Here is a 25,007-nt window from a genome sequence, read left to right as displayed (position 1 = left end):
GAGTCTTCAGTAAAGACTTAAAGGTTGAGACCGAGTCTGCGTCTCTCACATGGGTAGGCAGACCATTCCATAAAAATGGAGCTCTATAGGAGAAAGCCCTGCCTCCAGCTGTTTGCTTAGAAATTCTAGGGACAATTAGGAGGCCTGCGTCTTGTGACCGTAGCGTACGTGTAGGTATGTACTGCAAGACCAAATCGGAAAGATAGGTAGGAGCAAGCCCATGTAATGCTTTATCCGGGTAGCCGTAAAGTCGAGCATTGCAGTAGTCTAACCTAGAAGTAACAAAATAATGGATTCATTTTTCTGCATCATTTTTGGACAGAGTTTCTGATTTTTGCAATGTTACGTAGATGGAAAAAAGCTGTCCTTGAAACAGTCTTGATATGTTCGTCAAAAGAGAGATCAGGGTCCAGAGTAACGCCGAGTTCCTTCACAGTTTTATTTGAGACGACTTTACAACCATCAAGATTAATTGTCAGATTCAACAGAAGATCTCTTTGTTTCTTGGGACCTAGAACAAGCATCTCTGTTTTGTCCGAGTTTAAAAGTAGAAAGTTTGCAGCCATCCACTTCCTTATGTTTTAAACACAAATTTTGGGGCTTCACCATGTTTCATTGAAATGTACAGCTGTGTATCGTCCGCATAGCAGTGAAAGTTAACATTATGTTTCCGAATGACATCACCAAGATGTAAAATATATAGTGAAAACAATAGTTGTCCTAAAACGGAACCTTGAGGAACACCGAAATGTACAGTTGATTTGTCAGAGGACAAACCATCCACAGAGACAATCTGATATCTTTCCGACAGATAAGATCTAAACCAGGCCAGAACTTGTCCGTGTAGACCAATTTGGGTTTCCAATCTCTCCAAAAGAATGTGGTGATCGATGGTATCAAAAGCAGCACTAAGGTCTAGGAGCACAAGGACAGATGCAGAGCCTCGGTCTGACGCCATTAAAAGGTAATTTACCACCTTCACAAGTGCAGTCAGTGCTATGATGGGGTCTAAAACCAGACTGAAGCATTTCGTATACATTGTTTGTCTTCAGGAAGGCAGTGAGTTGCTGCGCAACAGCTTTTTTTATTTTTATTGAGAGGAATGGAATATTCGATATAGGCCGATTTTTAGTTTTTGATATTTTCTGGGTCAAGGTTTGGCTTCTTCAAGAGAGGCTTTATTACTGCCACTTTTAGTGAGTTTGGTACACATCCGGTGGATAGAGAGCCGTTTATTATGTTCAACATAGGAGGGCCAAGCACAGGAATCAGCTCTTTCGGTAGTTTAGTTGGAATAGGGTCCAGTATGCAGCTTGAAGGTTTAGAGGCCATGATTATTTACATCATTGTGTCAAGAGATATAGTACTAAAACACTTGAGTGTCTCTCTTGATCCTAGGTCCTGGCAGAGTTGTGCAGACTCAGGACAACTGAGCTTTGGAGGAATACGCAGATTTAAAGAGGAGTCCGTAATTTGCTTTCTAATGATCATGATCTTTTCCTCAAAGAAGTTCATTAATTTATTACTGCTGAAGTGAAAGCCATCCTCACTTGAGGAATGCTGCTTTTTAGTTAGCTTTGTGACAGTATCAAAAATACATTTTGGATTGTTCTTATTTTCCTCAATTAAGTTGGAGAAATAGGATCATCGAGCAGCAGTGAGGGCTCTTCGATACTGCACGGTACTGTCTTTCCAAGCTAGTCGGAAGACTTCCAGTTTGGTGTGGCGCCATTTCCGTTCCAGTTTTCTGGAAGCTTGCTTCAGAGCTCGGGTATTTTCTGTATACCAGGGAGCTTGTTTCTTATGACAAATGTTTTTTGTTTTTAGAGGTGCAACTGCATCTAGGGTATTGCGCAATGTTAAATTGAGTTCCTCCGTTAGGTGGTTAACTGATTTTTGTCCTCTGACGTATTTGGGTAGGCAGAGGGAGTCTGGAAGGGCATCAAGGAATCTTTGTGTTGTCTGAGAATTTATAGCACGACTTTTGATGCTCCTTGTTTGGGGTCTGAGCAGATTATTTGTTGCGATTGCAAACGTAATAAAATGGTGGTCCGATAGTCCAGGATTATGAGGAAAAACATTAAGATCCACAACATTTATTCCATGGGACAAAACTAGGTCCAGAGTATGACTGTGACAGTGAGTAGGTCCAGAGACATGTTGGACAAAATCCACAGAGTCGATGATGGACTTTTCCATGTGAATATTAAAATCACCAAAAATTAGAATATTATCTGCTATAGGATAGGAATTCAGGGAACTCAGTGAGGAACGCTGTATATGGCCCAGGAGGCCTGTAAACAGTAGCTATAAAAAGTGATTGAGTAGGCTGCATAGATTTCATGACTAGAAGCTCAAAAGACGGAAACGTCACCTTTTTTTTTTGTAAATTGAAATTTGCTATCGTAAATGTTAACACCTCCGCCTTTGCGGGATGCACGGGGGATATGGTCACTAGTGTAACCAGGAGGTGAGGCCTCATTTAACACAGTAAATTTATCACGCTTAAGCCATGTTTCAGTCAGGCCAATCACATCAAGATTATGATCAGTGATTAGTTCATTGACTATAACTGCCTTTGAAGTGAGGGATCTAACATTAAGTAGCCCTATTTTGAGATGTGAGGTATCACGATCTCTTTCAATAATGGCAGGAATGGAGGAGGCCTTTATCCTAGTGAGATTGCTAAGACGAACACCGCCATGTTTAGTTTTGCCCAACCTAGGTCGAGGCACAGACACGGTCTCAATGGGGATAGCTGAGCTGACTACACTGTCTGCTAGTGGCAGACTCCACTAAGCTGGCAGGCTGGCTAACAGCCTGCTGCCTGGCCTGCACCCTACGTTTAGGTCAGTTGTATGCTGCTGCTCTGTGATCTATTAACAGCAAGGGTTCCATTAAATAGGCATCATATTTTTGACTGATGCATTTGGCAATATTCAATTCGTACACAAAACATATAAACAAAGTATTCATTGAAAGTGAATACATGCAGGCCATTCATATATAGCTTATGCGCAGCACTTTGTTGAAGTTATTGTTTTCTTGATGAAACTGCAAGCAACACCTGTCAAACTCAGACAATTCTCTCAAAACACATGGATGTCCATTTGCACCGACTAGTATTACCAGTATGTTATTCTGGTTGAAATTGTTACTCTCGTGCCATGTAACAATTGCTGACATGGCAGATTCAGATGGGGCTAAAATTACACATGGTGTTTTGTGCTTGTGTACATAATTACATTACCCGACCACCCCCAGTAAAACTCATCCTGTCTGAATAGGGCTTAAGAGTAGTACTGTTGACCACTCACTGATGAAGGGGCGTAGACTTCGTCCACTGAACTTCGACTTGCCTCAAGAAAAAATGTGCGCGAACAGCTGGGAAAAAGAACCTGCCGAACACCAAAACTATACAAAATGTTAATGTTTACATGAGCTGTTTTGACTAGGAAACGTGACAGTCTTAACATCACTCAAACCTAGCCACCCTAATTGGTCAAGTCAATTGTCAATCAAGCTCTACAGCCCAGCTGTTTGGCTCCAGCCCCGTGTCGTATCTACTGTCACTCTACTCTGTGTCTCAGCGTTGGCAGTGTATTTGTCCCCACTTTGATTGTGTGACTCCCAGCAGGGTCACATGTAGAGGCCAGCTGTGGAGCCCAGCCACTCTGAAGGAGTAGAACAGGCACAGTTAATTATTAGGATTTGTTTATGATTGGTGGTGGTGGGATTGCGTAAGCAAGCAGTGTTCCCGTCCCAGTGTGCTGTGGCTGGTTGGCTGTGTGGTTATCAGTAAATGCACTGCTGTCACCTCCCTTCCCCCCCAGCCAGCCCCTCTCTGCCCTCAACAGCAGGCAGGCCACGGGGACAAAGTCCACTAGTCACACAGAGCCTGGGAAAGTTTACAGAGGGAGATGTAGGAAAACGCTACAGACACAACCAGGAATAATACACTAGGGTTGTTAGAGGACTAGGGGTCGATCAGAAGACTGGTTTATTTGATCGAGGACCATGATGGCAGATTTTAGCTGATAAGATGAGGGGAAGGAGCACATTTACTTTGGTTGAAGAGCGAGAAGCAGGGGAACGTACAGTAGAGGACTAAAGGAGAGGGAGACCCAGGCCTCGGGACAGAGGCCTGCCAGTGGGTTGTCATTTGACCATGGTGCTGATCCACTGTGTACATTTCCAGTGCGTATGGACCAGACCAGACCAAGATCAGGAGGACCAGGAGGGAAGAGGACATCTCTGGGTAAATACATTTGAATTCAATCACTATTTGACACCATCCCTTTTGATTTAAACAAAACGTTCCATACATGTTTGCCCGTGGAAGAAGTTGTCAGAAAGTGCATTTTTGGACCTGGGCAAATTGTCAAGCAAAGAGGCACTGAGTTTGAAGGTAGGCCTTGAAATACATCCACAGGTACACCTCCAATTCACTCAAATTATGTCAATTAGCCTATCGGAAGCTTCTAAAGCCATGACATCATTTTCTGGAATTTTCCTAGCTGTTTAAAGGCACAGTCAACTCAGTGTATGTAAACTTCTGACCCACTGGAATTGTGATATAGTGAATTATAAGTGAAATCTGTCTGTAAAAAATTGTTGGGAAAATGACTTGTGTCATGCACAAAGTAGATGTCCTAATCGACTTGCCAAAACTATAGTTTGTTAACAAGACATTTGTGGAGTGGTTGAAAAACGAGTATTAATGACTCCAACCTAAGTGTATGTAAACTTCCGACTTCAAGTGTGTGTGTATGTATATTTATTGTTATTTTTTTTTCAGTAAGGAAGACATGGATGTCTCATGGTATGGTGGGGTATGCAAAATGGGTCAACTTTGAACACCTTTATCTCTTGAATGTTTTGGCATTCAGGTCAAAAAATGTACTTTCTGAGCACTCCTACAACAGAAAAATACAGTGCCCTCAAAAAGTATTCACACCCCTTGACTTTTTCCACATTTTGTTGCTGCAGCCCGAATTTAAAATGGATTCAATTGAGATTTGCGGTCATTGGCCAGCACACAAAACCCCATAATGTCAAAGTGGAATTGTGTTTTTAGTAATTTTTTTACAAATTAATAAAAAATGGAAAGCTGAAATGTCTTGAGTCAAGTGTTCAACCCCATTGTTATGGCAAACCTGAATAAGTTCAGGATTAAAAATTTGCTTAAGAAGTTACATAAGTTGCATGGACTCACTCTGTGTTTAGTGTTTTAAAATTATTTTTGAATTACTTCCTCGTCTCTTTACCCCAAACATACAATTATCTTTAAGGTCCCTTAGTCGAATAGTGAATTTCAAACATAGATTCAACCACAAAGACCATGGAGGTTTTCCAATGCCTCGCAAAGATCATCACCTATTTGTAGATAGGTAAAAAAAAAAAAAAAAAAAAGAAGCAGACATTGAATATCCCTTTGAGCATGGAGAAGTTACCAATTACACTTTGGATGGTGTATCAATACACCCAGACACCATGAAGATAGGAAGAAAGACTAACTTATTTGCCGGAGAGGCCAATGGTGACTTTAAAACAGTTACAGAGTTTAATGGCTGTGATAGGAGAAAACTGAGGATGTATCAACAACATTGTAGTTACTCCACAACACTAACCTAATTGACAGTGAAAAGGATCCTGTTTGCAAGAAGGCACTAAAGTAATACTGCAAAAAAATGACAAAGTCATTTACTTTTTGTCCTGAATACAAAGTTAGGTTTGGGGAAAATCCAATACAACACATTACTGAGTACCGTTCCATTTTTTTCTAGCATGGTGGTGGCTGCATCATGTTATGGGTATGCTTGTAATCTTTAAGAACTGGGGAGTTTTTCAGTATAAAACAGAAACGGAATTGAGCTAAGCACAGGCAAAATCCTAGAGGAAAATCTGGTTCAGTCTGCTTTCCACCAGCCACTGGAAGAGGAATTCACCTTTCAGCAGAACAATAACCTAAAACACAAGGCCAAATCTAATTTGGAGTTGCTTACCAAGAAGATTGTGAATGTTCCTGAGTGGCCGAGTTACAGTTTTGACTTAAACCCGCTTGAAAAATCTATGGCTAGACTTGAAAATGGTTGTCTGGGGCCTCCCGGGTGGCGCAGTGGTCTAAGGCACTGCATCGCAGTGCTAGCTGGGTTCAAGCCCAGGCTCTGTCGCAGCCGGCTGCGACCCGGGAGGTCCATGGGGTGACGCACAATTGGCCTAGCGTCGTCCGGGTTAGGGAGGGTTTGGCCGGTAGGGATATCCTTGTCTCATCGCGCACTAGCGACTCCTGTGGCGGGCCGGGCGCAGTGCACGCTGACCAGGTCGCTAGGTGTACGGTGTTTCCTCCGACACATTGGTGCGGCTGGCTTCCGGGTTGGATGCGCGCTGTGTTAAGAAGCAGTGCGGCTTGGTTGGGTTGTGTTTCGGAGGACGCATGGCTCTCGACCTTCGTCTCTCCCGAGCCAGTACGGGAGTTATAGCGATGAGACAAGACAGTAACTACTAACAATTGGGTACCACGACATTGGGGAGAAAAAGGGGTGTAAGAAAAAAAGAAAATGGTTGTCTAGCTATGATCAACAACCAATTTGACAGCTTGAATTTTGAAAATAATAATAGGCAAATATTGTACAATCCAGGTGTGCTAAGCTCTTAGAGACTTACCCAGAAAGGGTCACAGCTGTAATCACTGCTAAAGGTGATTCTAACATGTATTGACTCAGGAGTGTGGATACTTATGTAGAAGAGATTTCTGTATTTCATTTTCAATAAATTAGTAAAAATGTCAGCATGTTTTCACTTTGTCATTATGGTGTATTGTGTGTAGATGGGTGAGAGAAATCTATTTAATCCATGTTGAATTCAGGCTGTAACACAACTAAATGTAGAATAAGTCAAGGGGTATGAACACTTTCTGAAGGCACTGTATGTATGAAAGGTTTTGTTCAATTTTTAAAGGGGTACTGTCAAAAAGTGATTGAATTCAAATAGATTTACCCCTCTCTTTGAAAAACAACCAATACTAATGTCAAACTAGCCTAAAACAGAACACATTACAGTAGTAAGCTTTCTGGTCAGTTACAGCCTAAACATTGCTCTATTTTTCAAATGACCAGTAACCTAAATAGGAATAAATGTGCACTCCGCTATCGCTCCTACTTGTGTGTACACATACAATTTGATAAGACCTTTTTATTTCTTGAGGTTATGTGATATGGGGAATAGAATGTGCAAATATATATTCTATATTACAGAGTCCAAAGACATTAGTAATAACTTTCCACATTAATGACACGTCAACTAAATGGCATGCTCTGTTTTTGATTCAGACCTTCCTTCCTGCAGATGTTTGTTAGAAGCAAACATTGTGGGGCATCTCATTGACCTTTCACCTTTGCTCTCACCTTCAGGGTACGTTAGATGAACAGGGCAGAGAGGCACTATTAGGGGGTGAAGAGACGCCCCCTCCTTCAGCCACCAGTACCCCTTCTCTCACACCAACATGTCCCCCAGAGTCTCCCACTTCACCGACGAAAATAGGTTCCACAGAAACGTCCACGTCCTTCATCCCCAGGCAAAGGGCGGGCCGATCGAGGCCTCGGCCAATCTCTGACTACGCTCAGCTGGTAGCCAGGAAGTACGCCATCCCCGAGGAGGAGACGGAGCTACATCCTAAGGAGAGGACTACAAATGGAACTCCCTGTCAAGACTGCAAAAGCAATGGAGGCTCGCAGGACAGTGACAGCACAGAGAACTACAATATGAATGGAGATCTCCAGTGCCGGAGGAGACGGCCAATGTCTGTTATTGGAGGAGCTGAGGAGAGAGAGGACCGTCTGCCTTCTGTAAGAACCTCACCTCTAAACAATGGCTAGATATATACTGAACAGAAATATAAACGCAACATGTAAAGTGTTGGTCCCATGTTTCATGATCTGAAATAAAAGATCCCAGAAATGTTCCATATGAACAAAAAGCTTATCTCTCTCATTTTGTGCACAGATTTTTTTACATCCCTGTTAGTGAGCATTTCTCCTTTGCCAAGATAACCCATCCACCTGACAGGTGTGGCATATCAAGAATTTGATTAAACAGCACGATCATTACACAGGTGCACCTTGTGCTGGGGACAATAAAAGGCCCCTCTAACATGTGCAGTTTTGTCACACAACACCATGCCACAGATGTCTCAAGTTTTGTGGGAGTGTGCAATTTGCATGCTGACTGCAGGAATGTCCAACAGAGTTGTTGCCAGAATTGAATGTTCATTTCTCTACCATAAGCCACCTCCAATGTCATTTTAGAGAATTTGGCAGTACATCCAACTGGCCTCACAACCGCAGACCACGTGTAACCACGCCAGCCCAGGACATTAACATTTTCACCTGCGGGATCGTCTGAGACCAGCCACCTGGACAGCTGATGAAACTGTGGGTTTGTACAACTGAAGAATTTCTGCACAAACTGTCAGAAACGTCTCAGGGAAGCTCATCTGGCTGCTTGTCGTCATCACCAGGGTCTTGACTTGACTGCAGTTCGGCGTGGTAACTGATTTTAGTGGAAAAATGCTCACCTTCGATGGCCACTGGCACGTTGGATAAGTGTTCTCTTCACGGGCAAATGGCAGGCAGCGTGCGTATATGGCGTTGTGTGGGCGAGCGATTTGCTGATGTCAACGTTGGGAACAGAGTCCCCCATGGTGGCGGTAAGGTTATGGTATGGGCAGGCATAAGTTACAGACAACAAACACATTTAGCATTTTACCGATGGCATTGTGAATGCACAGCTATACGGTGACGGGATTCTGAGGCCCGTTGTCGTGCCATTCATCTGCCACCATCACCTCATGTTTCAGCGTGATGATGCACAGCCCCATGTCGCAAGAATCTGTAAACAATTCCTTGAAGCTGAACATGTCCCAGTTCTTCAATGCATGCATACTCACCAGACATATCACCCATTGAGCATGTTTGGGATTCTCTGGATCGACATGTATGACAGTGTGTTCCAGTTCCCTCCAATATCAAGCAACTTCACACAGCCATGGAAGAGGAGTGGGACAGCATTCCACAGGCCACAATCAACAGTCTGATCAACTCTATGCGATGTGTCGCGCTGCATGAGGCAAATGGTGATCACACCAAATACTGACTGGTTTTAGGATCCATGCCCCTACCTTTTTGTGTATCTGTGACCAACAGATACAGTACCAGTCAAAAGTTTGGATACACCTACTCATTCAAGGGTTTTTCTTTATTTTTACTATTTTATACATTGTATAATAATAGTGAAGACATCAAAACTATGAAATAACACATGAAATCATGTAGTAACCAAAAAAGTGTTAAACAAATCAAGAAATGTTTTAGGTTCTTCAAAGTAGCTACTCTTTGCCTTTGATAGCTTTGCGCACACTTGGCATTCTCTTAACCAGCTTCATGAGGAATGTTTTTCCAACAGTCTTGAAGGAGTTCCCACATATGTGTATCACTGCAGAATGCTGTGGTAGGCATGCTGGTTGTGTGCCTTGAATTCTAAATAAATCACAGACAGTGTCACCAGTAAAGCACACAATCACACCTCTTCCTCCATGCTTCACGGTGGGAACCACACATGCAGAGATCACCCGTTCACCTACTCGGTCTCACAAAGACACGGCGGTTGGAACCAAAAATCTCATTCTGACTCATCATACCAAAGGACAGATTTCCACAGGTTTAAGGTCCATTGCTTGTGTTTCTTGGCCCAAACAAGTCTCTTCTTCTTATTGGTGTCCTTTAGTAGTGGTTTCTTTGCAGCAATTCAACCATGAAGGCCTGATTCACGTAGTCTCCTCTGAACAGTTGATTTTGAGATGTGTCTGTTACTTAAACTCTGAAGCATTTGCAGCCCAAATAATCTGAGGTGCAGTTTACTAATGAACTTATCCTCTGCAGCAGAGGTAACTCTGGGCATTCCTTTCCTGTGGCGATCCTCATGAGAGCCAGTTTCATCATAGCACTTGATGGTTTCTGCGACTGCACTTGAAGAAACTTTTAAAGTTCTTGAAATGTTCTGTGTTGACTGACCTTCGTGTCTTAAAGTAATGATGGACTGGCGTTCCTGCCAAATAGGGCTATCTTCTGTATACCACCCCTACCTTGTCACAACACAACTGATTGGCTCATTAAGAAGGAAAGAAATTCGACAAAATTAACTTTTAACCTGGCACACATTTTAATTTAAATACATTCCAGGTGACTTACTCATGAAGCTGGTTGAGAGAATGCCAAGAGTGTGCAAAGCTGTCATCAAGGCAAAGGTTGGCTACTTTGAAGAATCTCAAATATAAAATATATTTTGATTTGGTTAATAGTTTTTTGGTTTCTACATGGTTCCATATGTGTTATTTCATAGTTTTGACGTCTTCACTATTATTCTACAATGTAAAAAATGAAGAAAAACCCTGGAATGAGTAGGGTGTCCACACTTTTGGCTGGTACTGTACAAATCTGTATTTCCAGTCATGTGAAATCCATAGATTAGGGCCTAATGAATTTACTGATTTCCTTATGAACTGTAACTCAGTGAAATCATTTACACCACCTGTATTCCAGAGGAAATGCCCAGTATGTAAAATAATGCCCCGTTTGTGATTTGTCCCCAAAGGCCCTAACACTGTCTCTCCATGTCCCTCTAGCCTCTGTCGCGCCCCCCTGTCCCGTCCCACCAGGTGCCCCCCTACAAAGCGGTGTCGGCCAGGTTCCGCCCCTCCACCTTCTCCCAGAGCACCCCCATTGGACTGGACCGCCTCGGACGACGCAAACTACACAGAGTCCTCAGTGTTGAGGGTGTGTGTGTGTGAAAGAGAGGAATGAAGATGGAGAGAGCTTGTCTGTGAGAATGAGGCAGAGTGGGATTGAGTGGTGAGGGTCTGTGAGAGTGGGGTTGAGTGGTGAGGGTCTGTGAGAATGAGGCAGAGTGGGGTTGAGTGGTGAGGGTCTGTGAGAATGAGGCAGAGTGGGGTTGAGTGGTGAGTGTCTGTGAGAATGAGGCAGAGTGGGGTTGAGTGGTGAGGGTGTGTGAGAATGAGGCAGTGGGTCTAGTGTCTGTAAATTAACAGCAAAGCAGAAGAGCTCTTTGAAAGTATAATGTAAAAGTATGTTTCCCCTCGTTCAGTGTGTGAGCATGTATAATGTTTGACTGTCTTCTCCTCCCCAAAGCAGACGCCGGCTCAGAGCGTTCTGCAGCGGTGGATGGTGACAGTGTGAGTGAGGAGGAGGGGAGCTTCGATGAGCTCAGTGACGTCACAACGTACTTGCAGCCTGGGGTGGAGCTGTCTGCTCTCAGCCAGGTGAGCTGCCTACCTGGGTGTTTACCTGCAGAGTGTGTTCTGTTACCGTTCCTGGCAACAGACGTAACGTCTCTCCAAGTCAACATGCCGTTTCTGCCAAGTCGTCTCTGCTGTGTCTATTTCTATGTAATTGTGTGTGATCTGTTTTGGTCAAATTTTGGACACGGCTCTGGTGTCCAAGTCCAAGCATAATCTGTGTGTCGGACATGAGTGTGCTGTGCATGTAATTCTGTATTTATCTGTGTGTGTCTGTCATTACATAAAACTCTGACTCTGTAACTCTGAGTACAGAGAAACATCAGGGGAATAATGTGACACTTCTCATTTCTTTAACTGGAAAACCTTCAGCCATCAGACAGTCTGATGTATGTAATAGTTTTTTTTATCTCTCTCTGTGTGTGTGTGTGTGTGTCAGTGGATAAGCCAGGGTCAAGCGGTGTATGCGGAGGCCCTGTGGGACCATGTGACGATGGAGGAGCAGGAGCTGGCGTTCAAGGCGGGGGATGTGATCCGGGTGCTGGAGGCCCCTCACAAGGACTGGTGGTGGGGCATGGGGGCAGACAGGGAGGCCTGGTTCCCCTCTAGCTTCGTCAGGGTAAAACTACTCTAATCACTTTTCCATCCACAGTTTATATGTGAGTAAAGTCATACCGTATAAATAAATAAAAACATCGCAACAGCTGTGATGGAAACAGGAAGTTTCGGTACAATTTTATAAATGCCGACAGATCATTTGTTAGTTCGACATGGTGGGATCATTTTGTGTCGGTAAAATGTATTATGCAAGAAATTTCCAAAGACCAGAGTAGCACATTTGCTATTTAACTCAACAGTTTTTGTGACAAAACTATCGGTAGAGTTGAAGATGCGATGCAAACACATTGAACTTTAGAATTTTATTCGGTACATGAAAAATACATTTTGTGTGCACTATGTCATCACGCGCTGATTTTTATCCGCAAGAAGTCAGTCTGGTGCACTAACTCTTAATTTTCAATTTCAATCAGTCAATTATTCACCATTTCTTCATGTTTTATTGATATTTTTACACAACACCAAGATATAGATCAGGCCATAAAGCTAAAAAAAAATGTTTAAAAGAACCACAAACAAAACAACTGTCTGTACAAGACATGATGGTTAGGTTGTTGAAATATAAGAAGTGTCCATGTTTTGTCTAAGTGGACATTGACCTCCCTGTGTAATTGATGTTTACTGTAGACCTTCCCAGCCAAAGGATCTGAAACTGGCTTAGCGCCAACCACGCCCCTTAGTAGTGTGTGTTCAAGGGCTGAGGGGTTCAGACGTTTCAGTGGTTTCCCTGGCGACTTGTGTTGATTGACAGTTGCGTCTTACTAAGGCAAGCTATGGTAACCATGGCGAGGCCAGTTCATTGACAGGTGGGTGACCGCTTGGTAATTTCCCCTATTGGTGATTGTTGTTGACAGACAGGGGCTTGTTAACCATACATGGTGTTTCCAATGTTACCATAGGGATGTAGGTTGGGTTAAGTTTCATTTCTAGGTGCTAGTTAACTAGGTGGACTGTGTGACTCTGTGGTTGCCCTAGTAACGTGGGGGAGTGTGTTTGATTGACAGGTTCGTGTGAACCAGGAGGAGGACTCAGGAGCAGAAAGTGTAGAGAGTTGTGCTCTGGACCAAGAGGACGCACACACTGACACCCGGGACACTCACACACACAGCGCCGAGCACCGTGAGCAGATGAGGACTAACGTGGTCAAAGAGATCATGAATACTGAACGCATCTACATCAAACATCTCCGGGACATCTGTGAGGTGGGTGGAGGCTCGACCACAACCACCAACATTAACCAACCCTAACCAATCTCTTTCCAACCTGCCACCAGGTTTTCTGCCCATTGGCTCCCCCTGCTGGTCAAACCTTAGCATTGAACACAACATCTATGTCAGTGTTTTTTTCTGCATAGAAAAGTCTTGGGTGGGCCACCTGTTTTTTTCAGCGCCTATGTCCAAATACATACATTTTAATTAGTGTTATTTATTTTTATTTAAATTATTTTCAGGTTAGACATTTTTTTCCAGTGTTAACTTAAAGGACTAAAACCAGATATAAAGTATGTTGAAAAGATAACATACTAGTGTATTTTGTGATAAGATCATCTTTGAGAACTAACAATCACAAAAATAAAAGCTAGACAGTCTTCCCCCATTGATTTTGTTTGTTTGTGTCGCTCAGATAGCATGAGCTATGGTGAAATGTGTAGAATTGCAGTAAATTTGCTTTAATACTGCACATTTTCTCTGTCTCATGTAAAAAATGTGTATAAATGTACACATTAGCTTTAAAACAGCTACATTTTGTCACTGCGCCCAACAGGAGGGCCTCTAAAATGTTTGATCGGAGACCACACCATTGGCCACACCCCACCACTTAAGCCTCATTTTGATCCAGACAAAATGTCTAATGCTTTTCCCAGGGCTATATCCGTCAGTGTGGTAAACACCCGGGCATGTTCACTGAGCTGCAGCTAAAGACCATCTTCAGTAACATCGAGGACATCTACAAGTTCCAGAGACAGTTCCTCAAAGACCTGGAGAAGAAGTACAACACAGACCAGCCTCACCTCAGTGAGATAGGAGCCTGTTTCCTCTTACAGGTTGTTATACCCTTTGTACACACACTTTCTTTACACACACACTTTTTTCAGAATTGGATCCAGCGTTTTTCCATACCATTATCTTTTTGCTCCGTGAATACATTACACAGTTATACATTTCAACACAGTCATATCCCCGTTTGGCTCTATTGAACTATTTTGCCCCTCTTCCCCCCCTCCCACACTCTTTCCTTCCTTACCTACTCTCACCCTCTTCACTCACCCCCCCATTCTCTTATCCTCTCTCTCAGGGGGAGGGTTTTTCCATCTACTCTGAGTACTGTAACACCCACCCTGCAGCGTGTGGGGAGCTGCAGCGCCTCATGAAGCTGGGCAGGTACAAGCACTTCTTTGAGGCCTGCCGGCTGCTGCAGCAGATGATTGACATCTCCATCGCCGGCTTCCTGCTCACGCCCGTCCAGAAGATCTGCAAATACCCCCTGCAGCTGGGAGAGCTGCTCAAATACACCCCCAAAGACCACAGGTAGGCCACAACACACACTGACCACTTTTTCCTTTACTAACTTCGCTACATACACACACACACACACACACGAATACACACACACAAACCTTTTCACACTCTCGAATGCTGTTGATGTTGTGTTCTGTAGTGACTATGGTGGAGTTAGTGACGCGTACGAGGCGATGAGGAATGTGGCGAGCCTGATCAACGAGGGGAAAAGGAGGCTGGAGAGTGTTGACGCCATAGCTCACTGGCAGGTGGCCATCCTACGCTGGGAGGTGAGGCTCCTCACTACTTTTTTACATTGTTACTGTAGCAGAAACCTTTTACCACCATATTATTACATGGCTACTACAGTGTTCATGTTAAGGCTTTGCATCGAAACCCATTTCAACCTTGTGCTTGTCTCCTGTACTCAGTCTGGGAAATAAGGTGTCGTTTAACATGGGTCCATGCTATCCGGGGTCCCTACCCCATTTGAGGTTGAAATGTAAAATAGTTAAGGGTTATGGTAGGGGTTAGAGTAGAGACTTCCCAAGGATCCCGGCTAGCACTAACCATTTAAGATGTAGACAATGACTCATACAATGATCTGACAAATGCAACACCCTCTCTGAACCAGTATCTGTGCAGAGGAGGAGGCAATGAATGACTAGTCTCAAATCACCTCTTCGGTACCAGCAATAAAATCCCTCATTACTACCGCGTACATGTCGGCTGATCCAGCAGCAGTACTCTATCCCTAAAGATCATTGATTTTATCATCTACAATATCATCTACAATGTCATCAACCTGTAATAATATTTAATGCAAGTAGATTAGGTAGACCATGTTATTAGAGATCAAGTATGTTAAGTAGACCATATAAGGTATGTTTTTAGAGAGCTTTCTGAAGAGGTGGATTTGGCACATGTACATTTTTATGTAGACTTTTTTGGGGATGTACATACCTGGTGAGACGACAGTAAATGACGATAGTTGGCTCAGCGAAACTCCATATTTAGTGAGTATCTGATGTATTTTGACATAACGCTTGCAGAGCTGTCTAATGGGAAAATGAATGGTAGCAAACTGGGCTAGAGATGAGACTAGTCATATTCATTGTCTCCTCCTCTGCCCAGATACTGGTTCACTCCCTCTCTCTCTCTCTCTGTGTGTGTGCTCTCTCCCAGGGAGCGGATGTTCTGGAGCGCAGCTCGGAGCTGATCCACTCTGGGGAACTCACCCGGATTGTCCGGCAGGGCAACAAGACGCAGCAGCGCAGCTTCTTCCTGTTCGACCACCAGCTGGTGTTCTGTAAGAAGGACGTACTGCGCCGCGACCTGCTGCACTACCGTGGTCGCCTGGACATGGACAACACCTCGGTGCTGCAGATGCCCGATGGCAGGGACCCCGAGCTGGGCATCTTGCTGAGGAACGCCTTGCGGCTCCGGAACAGCTCCACCCTGGAGACCCTGTGTTACCTCTGCTGCAGGAAACCCCAGGATAGACAACGCTGGCTGCAGGCCTTCGCCAGGGAGAGACAGAGGGTACAGGAGGACCAGGAGATGGGTGAGAAGGAGTGGGAAGGAGAGACTGATGAGGGAAGTGGAAAGGGACGGAGAGACTGATGAGGGAAGTGGAAAAGGAAGGAGATACTGAGGAGGGAAGAGGAAAGGGGTGGCGACTAGAAGAGGGGTTGTTGGGAAGATGGGAAAGGTCTTTCCCATGTCTCCTTCATGTAGCCTAACTCTTAAACACACACATTCATGCACACACACAAACTTATTTTTTTGTATACTGACTCTATCATGTTCAACTATAATTAGTATGCTTTAACTGATTAAACACAAATACAAATACTGCCGTTCAAAAGTTTGGGGTCACTTAGAAATGTCCTTGTTTTTGAAAGAAAAGCACATTTTTTGTCCATTAAAATAACATCAAGTTGATCAGAAATACAGTGTAGACATTGTTAATGTTATAAATGACTATTGTAGCTGAAAACGGCAGATTTTTAATGGAATATCTACATAGGTGTACAGAGGCCCATTATCAGCAACCATCACTCCTGTGTTCCAATGGCACGTTGTGTTAGCTAATCCAAGTTTATCATTTTAAAAGGCTAATTGATCATTAGATAACCCTTTTGAAAATGTTAGCACAGGTGAAAACTGTTCTGCTTAAAGAAGCAATAAAACTGGCCTTTAGACTTATTGAGTATTTGGGGGTTCGATTACAGGCTCAAAATGGCCAGAAACAAATCTTTCTTCTGAAACTCGTCAATCTTTTCTTGTTCTGAGAAATGAAGGCTAGAGAAATTGCCAAGACTCTGAAGATCTCGTACAACGCTGTATACTACTCCCTTCACAGAACAGCGCAAACTGGCTTAAACCAGAATAGGAAGGAGGCCCCGGTGCACAACTGAGCAAGAGGAGAAGTACATTAGTGTCTAGTTTGAGAAACCGACACCTCACAAGTCCTCAACTGGCAGCTTCATTAAATAGTACCTGCAAAACACCCGTCTCAATGTCAACAGTGAAGAGGTGACTTCGGGATGCTGGCCTTCTAGGCAGAGTTGCAAAGAAAGAGCCATAACTCAGACTGGCCAATAAAAATAAAAGATTAAGATGGGCAAAAGAACACAGACACTGGACAGAGGAACTCTGCTTAGAAGGCCAGCATCCCGGAGTCGCCTCTTCACTGTTGACGTTGAGACTGGTGTTTTGCGGGTACTATTTAATGAAGCTGCCAGTTGAGGACTTGTGAGGTGTCTGTTTCTCAAACTAGACACTCCAATGTATTTGTCCTCTTGCTCAGTTGTGCACCGGGGTCTCCCACTCTCCTCTTTCTATTCTGGTTACAGCCCTTTTGTGCTGTTCTGTGAAGGGAGTAGTACAAAGCGTTGTACAAGATCTTCAGTTTCTTGGCAATTTCTCGCATGGAATAACCTTCATTTTCAGAACAAGAATAGACTGATGAGTTTCAGAAGAAAGTTATTTGTTTCTGGCCATTTTGAGCCTGTAATCGAACTCACAAATGCTGTTGCTCCAGATACTCAACTAGTCTAAAGAAGGCCAGTTTTATTGCTTCTTTAATCATCACTACAGTTTTCACCTGTGCTAACATAATTGCAAAAGGGTTTTCTAATGATCAATTAGCCTTTTAAAATTATAAACTTGGATTAGCTAACACAACGTGCCATTGGAACACAGGAGTGATGGTTGCTGATAATGGACCTCTGTACGCCTATGTAGATATTCCATTAAAAATCTGCCGTTTCCAGCTACAATAATAGTAATTTACAACATTAACAATGTGTGCACTGTATTTCTGATCAATTTGATGTTATTTTAATGGACATAAAATGTGCTTTTCTTTCAAAAACAAGGACATTTCTAAGTGACCCCAAACTTCTGAACGGTTTTTTTTGGTATGGTTTTTGTATAAGCTCTTTTGTTTTCAACCTCACCTGCAAACTGTTTTATCTGTACTGTTTTGTCTTTCACTTTTCTTCTTTGGTTTCGAATAAATAAAATCTAAAACCATTCACAAGAGGAGAGCGTGTAAGTAAGTCCATGTTGAATGACATTGGGTTGACTGGTATTTTTTTAATTTCATGACAGGAATGAAGATCAGTGAAACGCAGAGAAAACAAGCAATCTTCAATGCAAGAAGATCCAAACAAGGGAAAATGAAGAGTAAGCAAGCAATCATACTTCTGTGTTCTTACAATTGCTGTGGTGTTGGATTTAGTGAAATACTCTTATTATTACAAATAATGTTTTAAAAACATTGTTTCTTCTCAGCCATAGGCTACTCTGGCTCTGTCCCGCCCCACCACCACCACCAACCCCTGCATCCAATTCACCAGCGCCATGTTACTGTGCCAACCAGTGTGCCTCAGCAGCAGGTGTTCACATTGGCCGAGCCCAAGCAAAAGCCCGCCCACCTGTGGTACACCTTCACCCGACATGCCTTGTTCAGGAAGTGAGGATCTCGCCCTGAGGACTCAGAGAAAAACATACAATTATGGACCTACATATTTCAGCATAGTATCTGTGCACGTACTACTTTGTGTAATGTGTGTTTTATCAATGTGTTTGTGTGCCTCTTAAAGTGTATGTATATTTTGTTGTGGTCTTGTGTGTGCGTTATGTCTATTCGGTTTCTATTTGTGTCTATTCAAATCTGTGCCTGCAAATTGGGAGAGATTTTCCATAAGTGTTAATATGCATACAGACTGACTCCCTCCATGTGCTGGTGTGGTAAAGATGCTGCTTTTTGTAGGTCTGAGGTTCCTTAATACCCAACCGCCCAGCACATACCTGTATTCATGTAGTTATGACCATGATGTGCAGCACATTTTAGCTCTTCAAATAGGAGTTGAGTACTTACCTGCTACCTTGGTTTTAGTTCATTTCGCTGAGGCTGGTCCCTGTTGGAGTTGGACTGCTAGTGAAGACACAAGTGGCTCTTCTGAGAGCTGAATGCCCAGAGGACAGTCTACACACGCATTTGCACATTCAGTAACCCTGTTAACACTGTTGTAAATAAACTCTTTTACAAAAAGTACCAAATACAAGTAGTGTATTTCTCAATTTTATTGGTTGGTTGTGAGAAATGTATCTCTCAAAGATATGTAACATCTGCTGTAATCATATGAATTCTGTCAAAATGAATGAGGGTCGTCACTAGTTACCACAGCCACAAAGTTACAAACCCGCCAATTTCTACAAATTATCTTATACCAAACCCTAACCTTAAATTAAGACCAAAAAGCAAATGTTTGTTAACATACTTTTTTAACGATATAACCTATGTAGACTTTGTGGCTGTGGTAACTAGTGGACACCTGAAGGAGCCCCAGCTAGTCGCTGCTTCCTCACCTGTGCGGTCGGATCTGGTTACATTCAACTGGCGGCTCAGGGTAGATAGCGAGACGCCCCACAGCAGCACGGTTTAACCAGTACACAGGGGTGCTGCTTTTTCCATCTTTATATTTTACATTTTAGAGTGGAACAGTAGAAATGACCGATCTCACTCAGAAGCGAACAATCGGATGATATGAGAGGCGCGAAGTAATGTCCCTGTGCCGGTGTCATGGGGACAGAGCGCGAGCTGACGAGCGGAGATGACAGAGATGGCAATAACGGAGACAGTACCAGTGTAAGTATAGCATATTCTTGGAATATTATTACCTGCTGTTGGTGAATGGGAATAATTCGAATTTTTAACAACCAAAACAAGTGACGAGTAAAACTGTAATTGTGTTGTCATATCACCCGAGAAGCCGATGCGTTGGAATGATTACGCACTTTTCGTCTCCATAAAATTAGCTTTAAGTACCTTAATAGAAAACGTAGGTTTTAGGCCATTCACTAAAATAAAAACGTTTACAGTGTGTGACTGACTCGTATAAAGGAGTCGTGGGGGGGTAGAACCCAGAAAGATATGTGACCACTTGGGTACAGCGACACCGTTCTTCTGAGGACACCCAAACCAGTGTCCACAGTAAAGCCCAAGAGCCTTTGCTGTAGCTCTGCTTGGGACCTTTAGCCTATATTGACTATTGGTTGAGACTCAGGGCCCGTTAGGGCAGGCTATGTCAGGGTGGGAAATTGGAAATGTGAATTGGGCCAAGTTGGAGGTAGTAATGCATTTAGGTTATAGTTTATTGAGTGGCATGAATACACCACACCAAAAGCTTGCTTTTATGGCTATTTTCAAACAAATGTCCAGCAATTATGTGTAGTAATGATTTATCTTCACTACTTGGACAATTGATTTAATTATTAAATCTATGCAAATCAATTATATGAATTAATAGTTCAGCCCTTTGTTTTATTTTATTCTGTAATAGGAATATTTTAACCATGTATTCAAGCTAATCAAATCAAAGTTTAGCGCTGTCCGGCTAAAACCAGGAGGGCGCTCCAACCGTTTAAAATAACCCTCATCCAGATCTGTTACATAATATTCCTACTCATCACTTATTATTATTATTATTATTACAAATAGTAGATTATCACTTCTCACAATGGTGCTCGTTTAGTAAAGGTAGATCAAAGCTGAGTCAATGTCTTGCAAGATCACACAACGATTAATTCGTATTTTATATAACAGAACCGAATGGCATAGCAGGCCTATAACACTACTGTTACACCAAAAACACCTCATTTCTAATGAGATTTTAAGATGGTTAGCTGAAGCTGAATAGTCAAAAAATATAGAATGTCCAAAACTCAGAGCCACTATGCAGGATATATGGTTTAATTGAAACAAAATACAAGAAAGGCTAATAGTTTGTTAACATCATCCGCTCTAATCATCCGCTCTAATCGAAACAGTAACTCAGGAAGATGGAAATGCTGATTCACATGAAACTGATTGAGATCAATCAAAAGATTGGCATGGAGATGCAGTTTTACCGGTAAAACGTGAATAATTAGCATTCACAATTGCCAGTGATAATGGCCTATTTTGAAATTAGGTATGCCTATCTTGGTGTTTGAGGGTATTAAAAATATAACATTTTCTTGAGGCAATATGTGTGGGCGTAGGCAGACGTTGCAATTAGAGGATGCATTTTATGCAGATTTTATAACAGGGCTCTCCCTCCAACACTGTTCCAATCCTAATCTAGCGCACCTGATTGTAATAATTAGCTGGTTCTTAAAATAATTGGGGTTGGAGTGGACCCCTACAGGATGGTAGCGCTCCAGGAACAGCATTGGAGAGACATGATAGGCTATTCGATAGACTACATCTGTCCATACAAACTTTGAGGGAATGGTGACGTCATTTACATATTTTTTTTGCCCTACACCACTGCAAGTAAGATCTATGGTAGGTCTGTAGACAGGGGTGTCTGTATGCTGCATGTGTTCCCCGCTGGCTTCATCAATCTGAGAAGCCAAACTGCAACCATCCCGTGCTCATTATGAACATGGTTTTAGCCTTCTTCTCCATTTACATTGTGTCATAGCCTACACTTGGATTTGCCTACACTGTAATTCATTAAACTGGATCATTTTACCGCACCAGCATTGCAATCCAATGCATGCACGATTTATGGAATAAACGGCGATATATTGCCGGGCTGTAAAACATTTTTGGGCTGTGCTACAGAAGGCTATATCGGTCCACTAATACAGGACTGAAGGCCCAGTGTACTACTTTTGTAAGAATTGTTAAAAAAAAATTGCTCGCGCTACAGACCGCTATATGGGCCCGCTAATATAGGACTAGTAAAGGCCCAGTGTACTATTTTTGTGAGGAAAAAATATATATATTTTTTTATTTTATTATTAAAATACTTTTTTTAAATTCAGATTTTTCAGGGAGTGCTGCAGCACTCCTACTTCCCGCGGCTATGGTCGTTTCCATGTTCGTCTCCATGGAGAGAATCTATACCCCCAATTATCTCATGGTGGATTAAGTTCCACGCACAGGATGGGATGACGCCACATGAATAATGCAGAGCAAGAGCGTTTTGGAGCTGATGGGGTTACTTGGCACCTCGCCAAGACCTGAGACATTAAAACAGAACACATACCGGTACCTCCTCATGCAACCTGTTACATGTGGGTTTTCCATGTGATCCAGCCTAGGGATGGACCGACATTTACATAATGGGTACCTGGAGGAAAATGGGGAAGGGTCATGCTTTTTCAATTTCAGTCAAGGGGAGGCTTTAGTCTTTTTTAAATCTAGTCCAGGGAAGGGTCGTGCAATTTGTAATTGATTGAATGTCTATATGTCTCAGTGTTTTAGTATTAGTTGCTTATTAGACTATACATCGATGGGTGCCTGATGCCGCACCTCTTCTCTGACTCTCCGCTGGGCGCACAATGTCAAGTGCGCCTATAGGCTATTTAGTGTGGCCTCAATCAAATGATCCAAAGCCTATAGGCTATGAAGTGCATGCTCGGAGAAGCACAGAGCAAAGTTATATTTCTAAGAGAGCTGCTGGGATGGTGTAAATAAAACTAGGCTGCATTACACACTGCAATGGATATTCCAACCCTGAGCCTTGGTCTGCTCTGCTCTAGCTGATCAAAAACTGTTTTGTGTGCTGCCTAACCAATGGCTGTGCTGTGTAGGCTTACAGGGTAACCAATGGCTGTGCTGTGTAGGCTTACAGGGTAACCAATGGCTGTGCTGTGTAGGCTTACAGGGTAACCAATGGCTGTGCTGTGTAGGCTTACAGGGTAACCAATGGCTGTGCTGTGTAGGCTTACAGGGTAACCAATGGCTGTGCTGTGTAGGCTTACAGGGTAACCAATGGCTGTGCTGTGTAGGCTTACAGGGTAACCAATGGCTGTGCTGTGTAGGCTTACAGGGTAACCAATGGCTGTGCTGTGTAGGCTTACAGGGTAACCAATGGCTGTGCTGTGTAGGCTTACAGGGTAACCAATGGCTGTGCTGTGTAGGCTTACAGGGTAACCAATGGCTGTGCTGTGTAGGCTTACAGGGTAACCAATGGCTGTGCTGTGTAGGCTTACAGGATAACCAATGGCTGTGCTGTGTAGGCTTACAGGGTAACCAATGGCTGTGCTGTGTAGGCTTACAGGGTAACCAATGGCTGTGCTGTGTAGGCTTACAGGGTAACCAATGGCTGTGCTGTGTAGGCTTACAGGGTAACCAATGGCTGTGCTGTGTAGGCTTACAGGGTAACCAATGGCTGTGCTGTGTAGGCTTACAGGGTAACCAATGGCTGTGCTGTGTAGGCTTACAGGGTAACCAATGGCTGTGCTGTGTAGGCTTACAGGGTAACCAATGGCTGTGCTGTGTAGGCTTACAGGATAACCAATGGCTGTGCTGTGTAGGCTTACAGGGTAACCAATGGCTGTGCTGTGTAGGCTTACAGGGTAACCAATGGCTGTGCTGTGTAGGCTTACAGGGTAACCAATGGCTGTGCTGTGTAGGCTTACAGGGTAACCAATGGCTGTGCTGTGTAGGCTTACAGGGTAACCAATGGCTGTGCTGTGTAGGCTTACAGGGTAACCAATGGCTGTGCTGTGTAGGCTTACAGGGTAACCAATGGCTGTGCTGTGTAGGCTTACAGGGTAACCAATGGCTGTGTAGGCCTACAGGTGCAGTTCAGGAGGAGATTAAAAGGCTTCTTCTAAATGTATTTTTGATTACGTCTAGTCTAGAAAATGCATGCGGACTAGCTTTGCTACTCCTATAATTGATTTTATTATAAACAATATGTTTCTTGCCTGTGATGTAGGCCTATTTATCAGAGTTATTGACCTCACAATAAACCAGATTTGAGTCATTTACTTTGTGGTGCTGAAACGTGAAGCAGCAGCTGTGGCACAATCAATCAGAAATGGGCAGCTTGTGGTGCTGAAAGTAGTCAAATTCGAGTAGGCATAATTAATTTAAACTGTCTTCATTTTAATTACACTTTACTAACAACAAGAGGGCTTTGTGTTGCAGCCTATTTCTTTCTATTAAAAACATATGGGGTAGGCCTACCTGTTTGACAGATTAAATTAGGCTATAGGCTGCTATAGCCATCGATTTGTAGGTTACCAACATAATTAGAGCAGTAAAAATAAATGTTTCGTCATACCCGTGGTATACGGTCTGATATATTACGGCTGCCAGCCAATCAGCATTCAGGGCTCGACCCACACAGTTGATAAAAAGTGATCTATAACAGCCCTTTGGTCCGCAATGTTTTATGCTAGAAACAAGCTGGAAAATACCTGAAAAGACGTGATTCCGATGCATATGGGGATGTCATGGTTTAGTTTCTTTAACATTCAGAGAATTAGCACATTTTTATTAGGATCCCCATTAGCTAACGCCGTAACGTTAGCTAATCTTCCTGGGGTCCAACACCAGTTTAGTAAGACATTACAAACAATTACAAATGAAGACCTTACAAACATTTACCAAATAGACAATACAGACAATTAAATTACCTGACAGGAAGCACATTTAACATTCAGTTGATGCTTTCTATTTCCTGTCCAGTCATATGGTTAAATCGCATTAGATGTCTTAAATTTTTTTCTTGAAGGTGGATTTAGTTTTTGCCTTAGAAATATGCATTGGTTTAGAGTTCCATTCAGCTATGGCTCTATATAAAACTGTAGATTTAAGTCGATTTGTCCTTGGTTTGGGTTGTCTTAGATGCCCTGAACTTACCTGTCTGGTTTGGTGGTTATGCATGTTGCTATTATGTACTAACTGGCCTGAAAAATTCTGTGTGTTTAAAAAAAATCTATAACATTCCTAAAGAAAATCAGAAGACTGGATAGTAATTTGTTTACAATGTGAAGCCATGAGAGATTCTGATGCATTCATTTGGATAGAGCAATGAAGAGCTAGCAGCCCTGTTTTGAGTGATTTCTTTGCTGCAGATGACCATATAACTGGACAGTAATTTAAGTGGGATAGGACCAGGGGTTGAATCACCTGATTCAGTGTGCTAGATGTGACGTACAGTACTCTGAACATTGTCGTGTAACAGAAATTTCCTTACCCATCTTAATAACAATATTATCTACACTACCGGTTAAAAGTTTTAGAACACCTACTCATTCAATACCCCCCCCCCCCCCCCCCC

The 25,007-nt window shown here is 42.9% G+C and overlaps 1 protein-coding gene across 3 annotated transcripts in view; it reads left to right on the top strand.

Annotated features, from left to right (window-relative positions):
• The window catches only part of spata13 (spermatogenesis associated 13), a 44,683-nt gene extending 25,682 nt beyond the window's left edge, over positions 1 to 19,001 (top strand). Inside the window, exons 1-12 of one of the 3 annotated variants that reach the window (XM_038973370.1) lie at positions 3,882 to 4,258; positions 7,413 to 7,847; positions 10,682 to 10,832; positions 11,205 to 11,335; positions 11,751 to 11,930; positions 12,934 to 13,131; positions 13,794 to 13,973; positions 14,225 to 14,457; positions 14,588 to 14,717; positions 15,613 to 15,991; positions 18,046 to 18,120; positions 18,229 to 19,001. In XM_038973370.1, coding sequence (XP_038829298.1) covers positions 4,169 to 4,258; positions 7,413 to 7,847; positions 10,682 to 10,832; positions 11,205 to 11,335; positions 11,751 to 11,930; positions 12,934 to 13,131; positions 13,794 to 13,973; positions 14,225 to 14,457; positions 14,588 to 14,717; positions 15,613 to 15,991; positions 18,046 to 18,120; positions 18,229 to 18,413 — 2,367 coding nt within the window. In that variant the 5' untranslated portion in view covers positions 3,882 to 4,168 and the 3' untranslated portion in view covers positions 18,414 to 19,001. Of the gene's footprint in view, positions 1 to 3,881; positions 4,259 to 7,412; positions 7,848 to 10,681; positions 10,833 to 11,204; positions 11,336 to 11,750; positions 11,931 to 12,933; positions 13,132 to 13,793; positions 13,974 to 14,224; positions 14,458 to 14,587; positions 14,718 to 15,612; positions 15,992 to 18,045; positions 18,121 to 18,228 lie in introns of those variants that run through there. The other 2 variants (XM_038973368.1, XM_038973369.1) reach the window with 2 other exon arrangements.
• The last annotated feature ends 6,006 nt before the right edge of the window (positions 19,002 to 25,007 follow it).

Source organism: Salvelinus namaycush, chromosome 33 (genome assembly GCF_016432855.1).
Source record: "Salvelinus namaycush isolate Seneca chromosome 33, SaNama_1.0, whole genome shotgun sequence".
Lineage (NCBI taxonomy): Eukaryota > Metazoa > Chordata > Actinopteri > Salmoniformes > Salmonidae > Salvelinus > Salvelinus namaycush.
The sequence above is the reverse complement of the archived record's forward strand: the minus strand, read 5'-3'. Positions and strand labels throughout refer to the sequence as shown.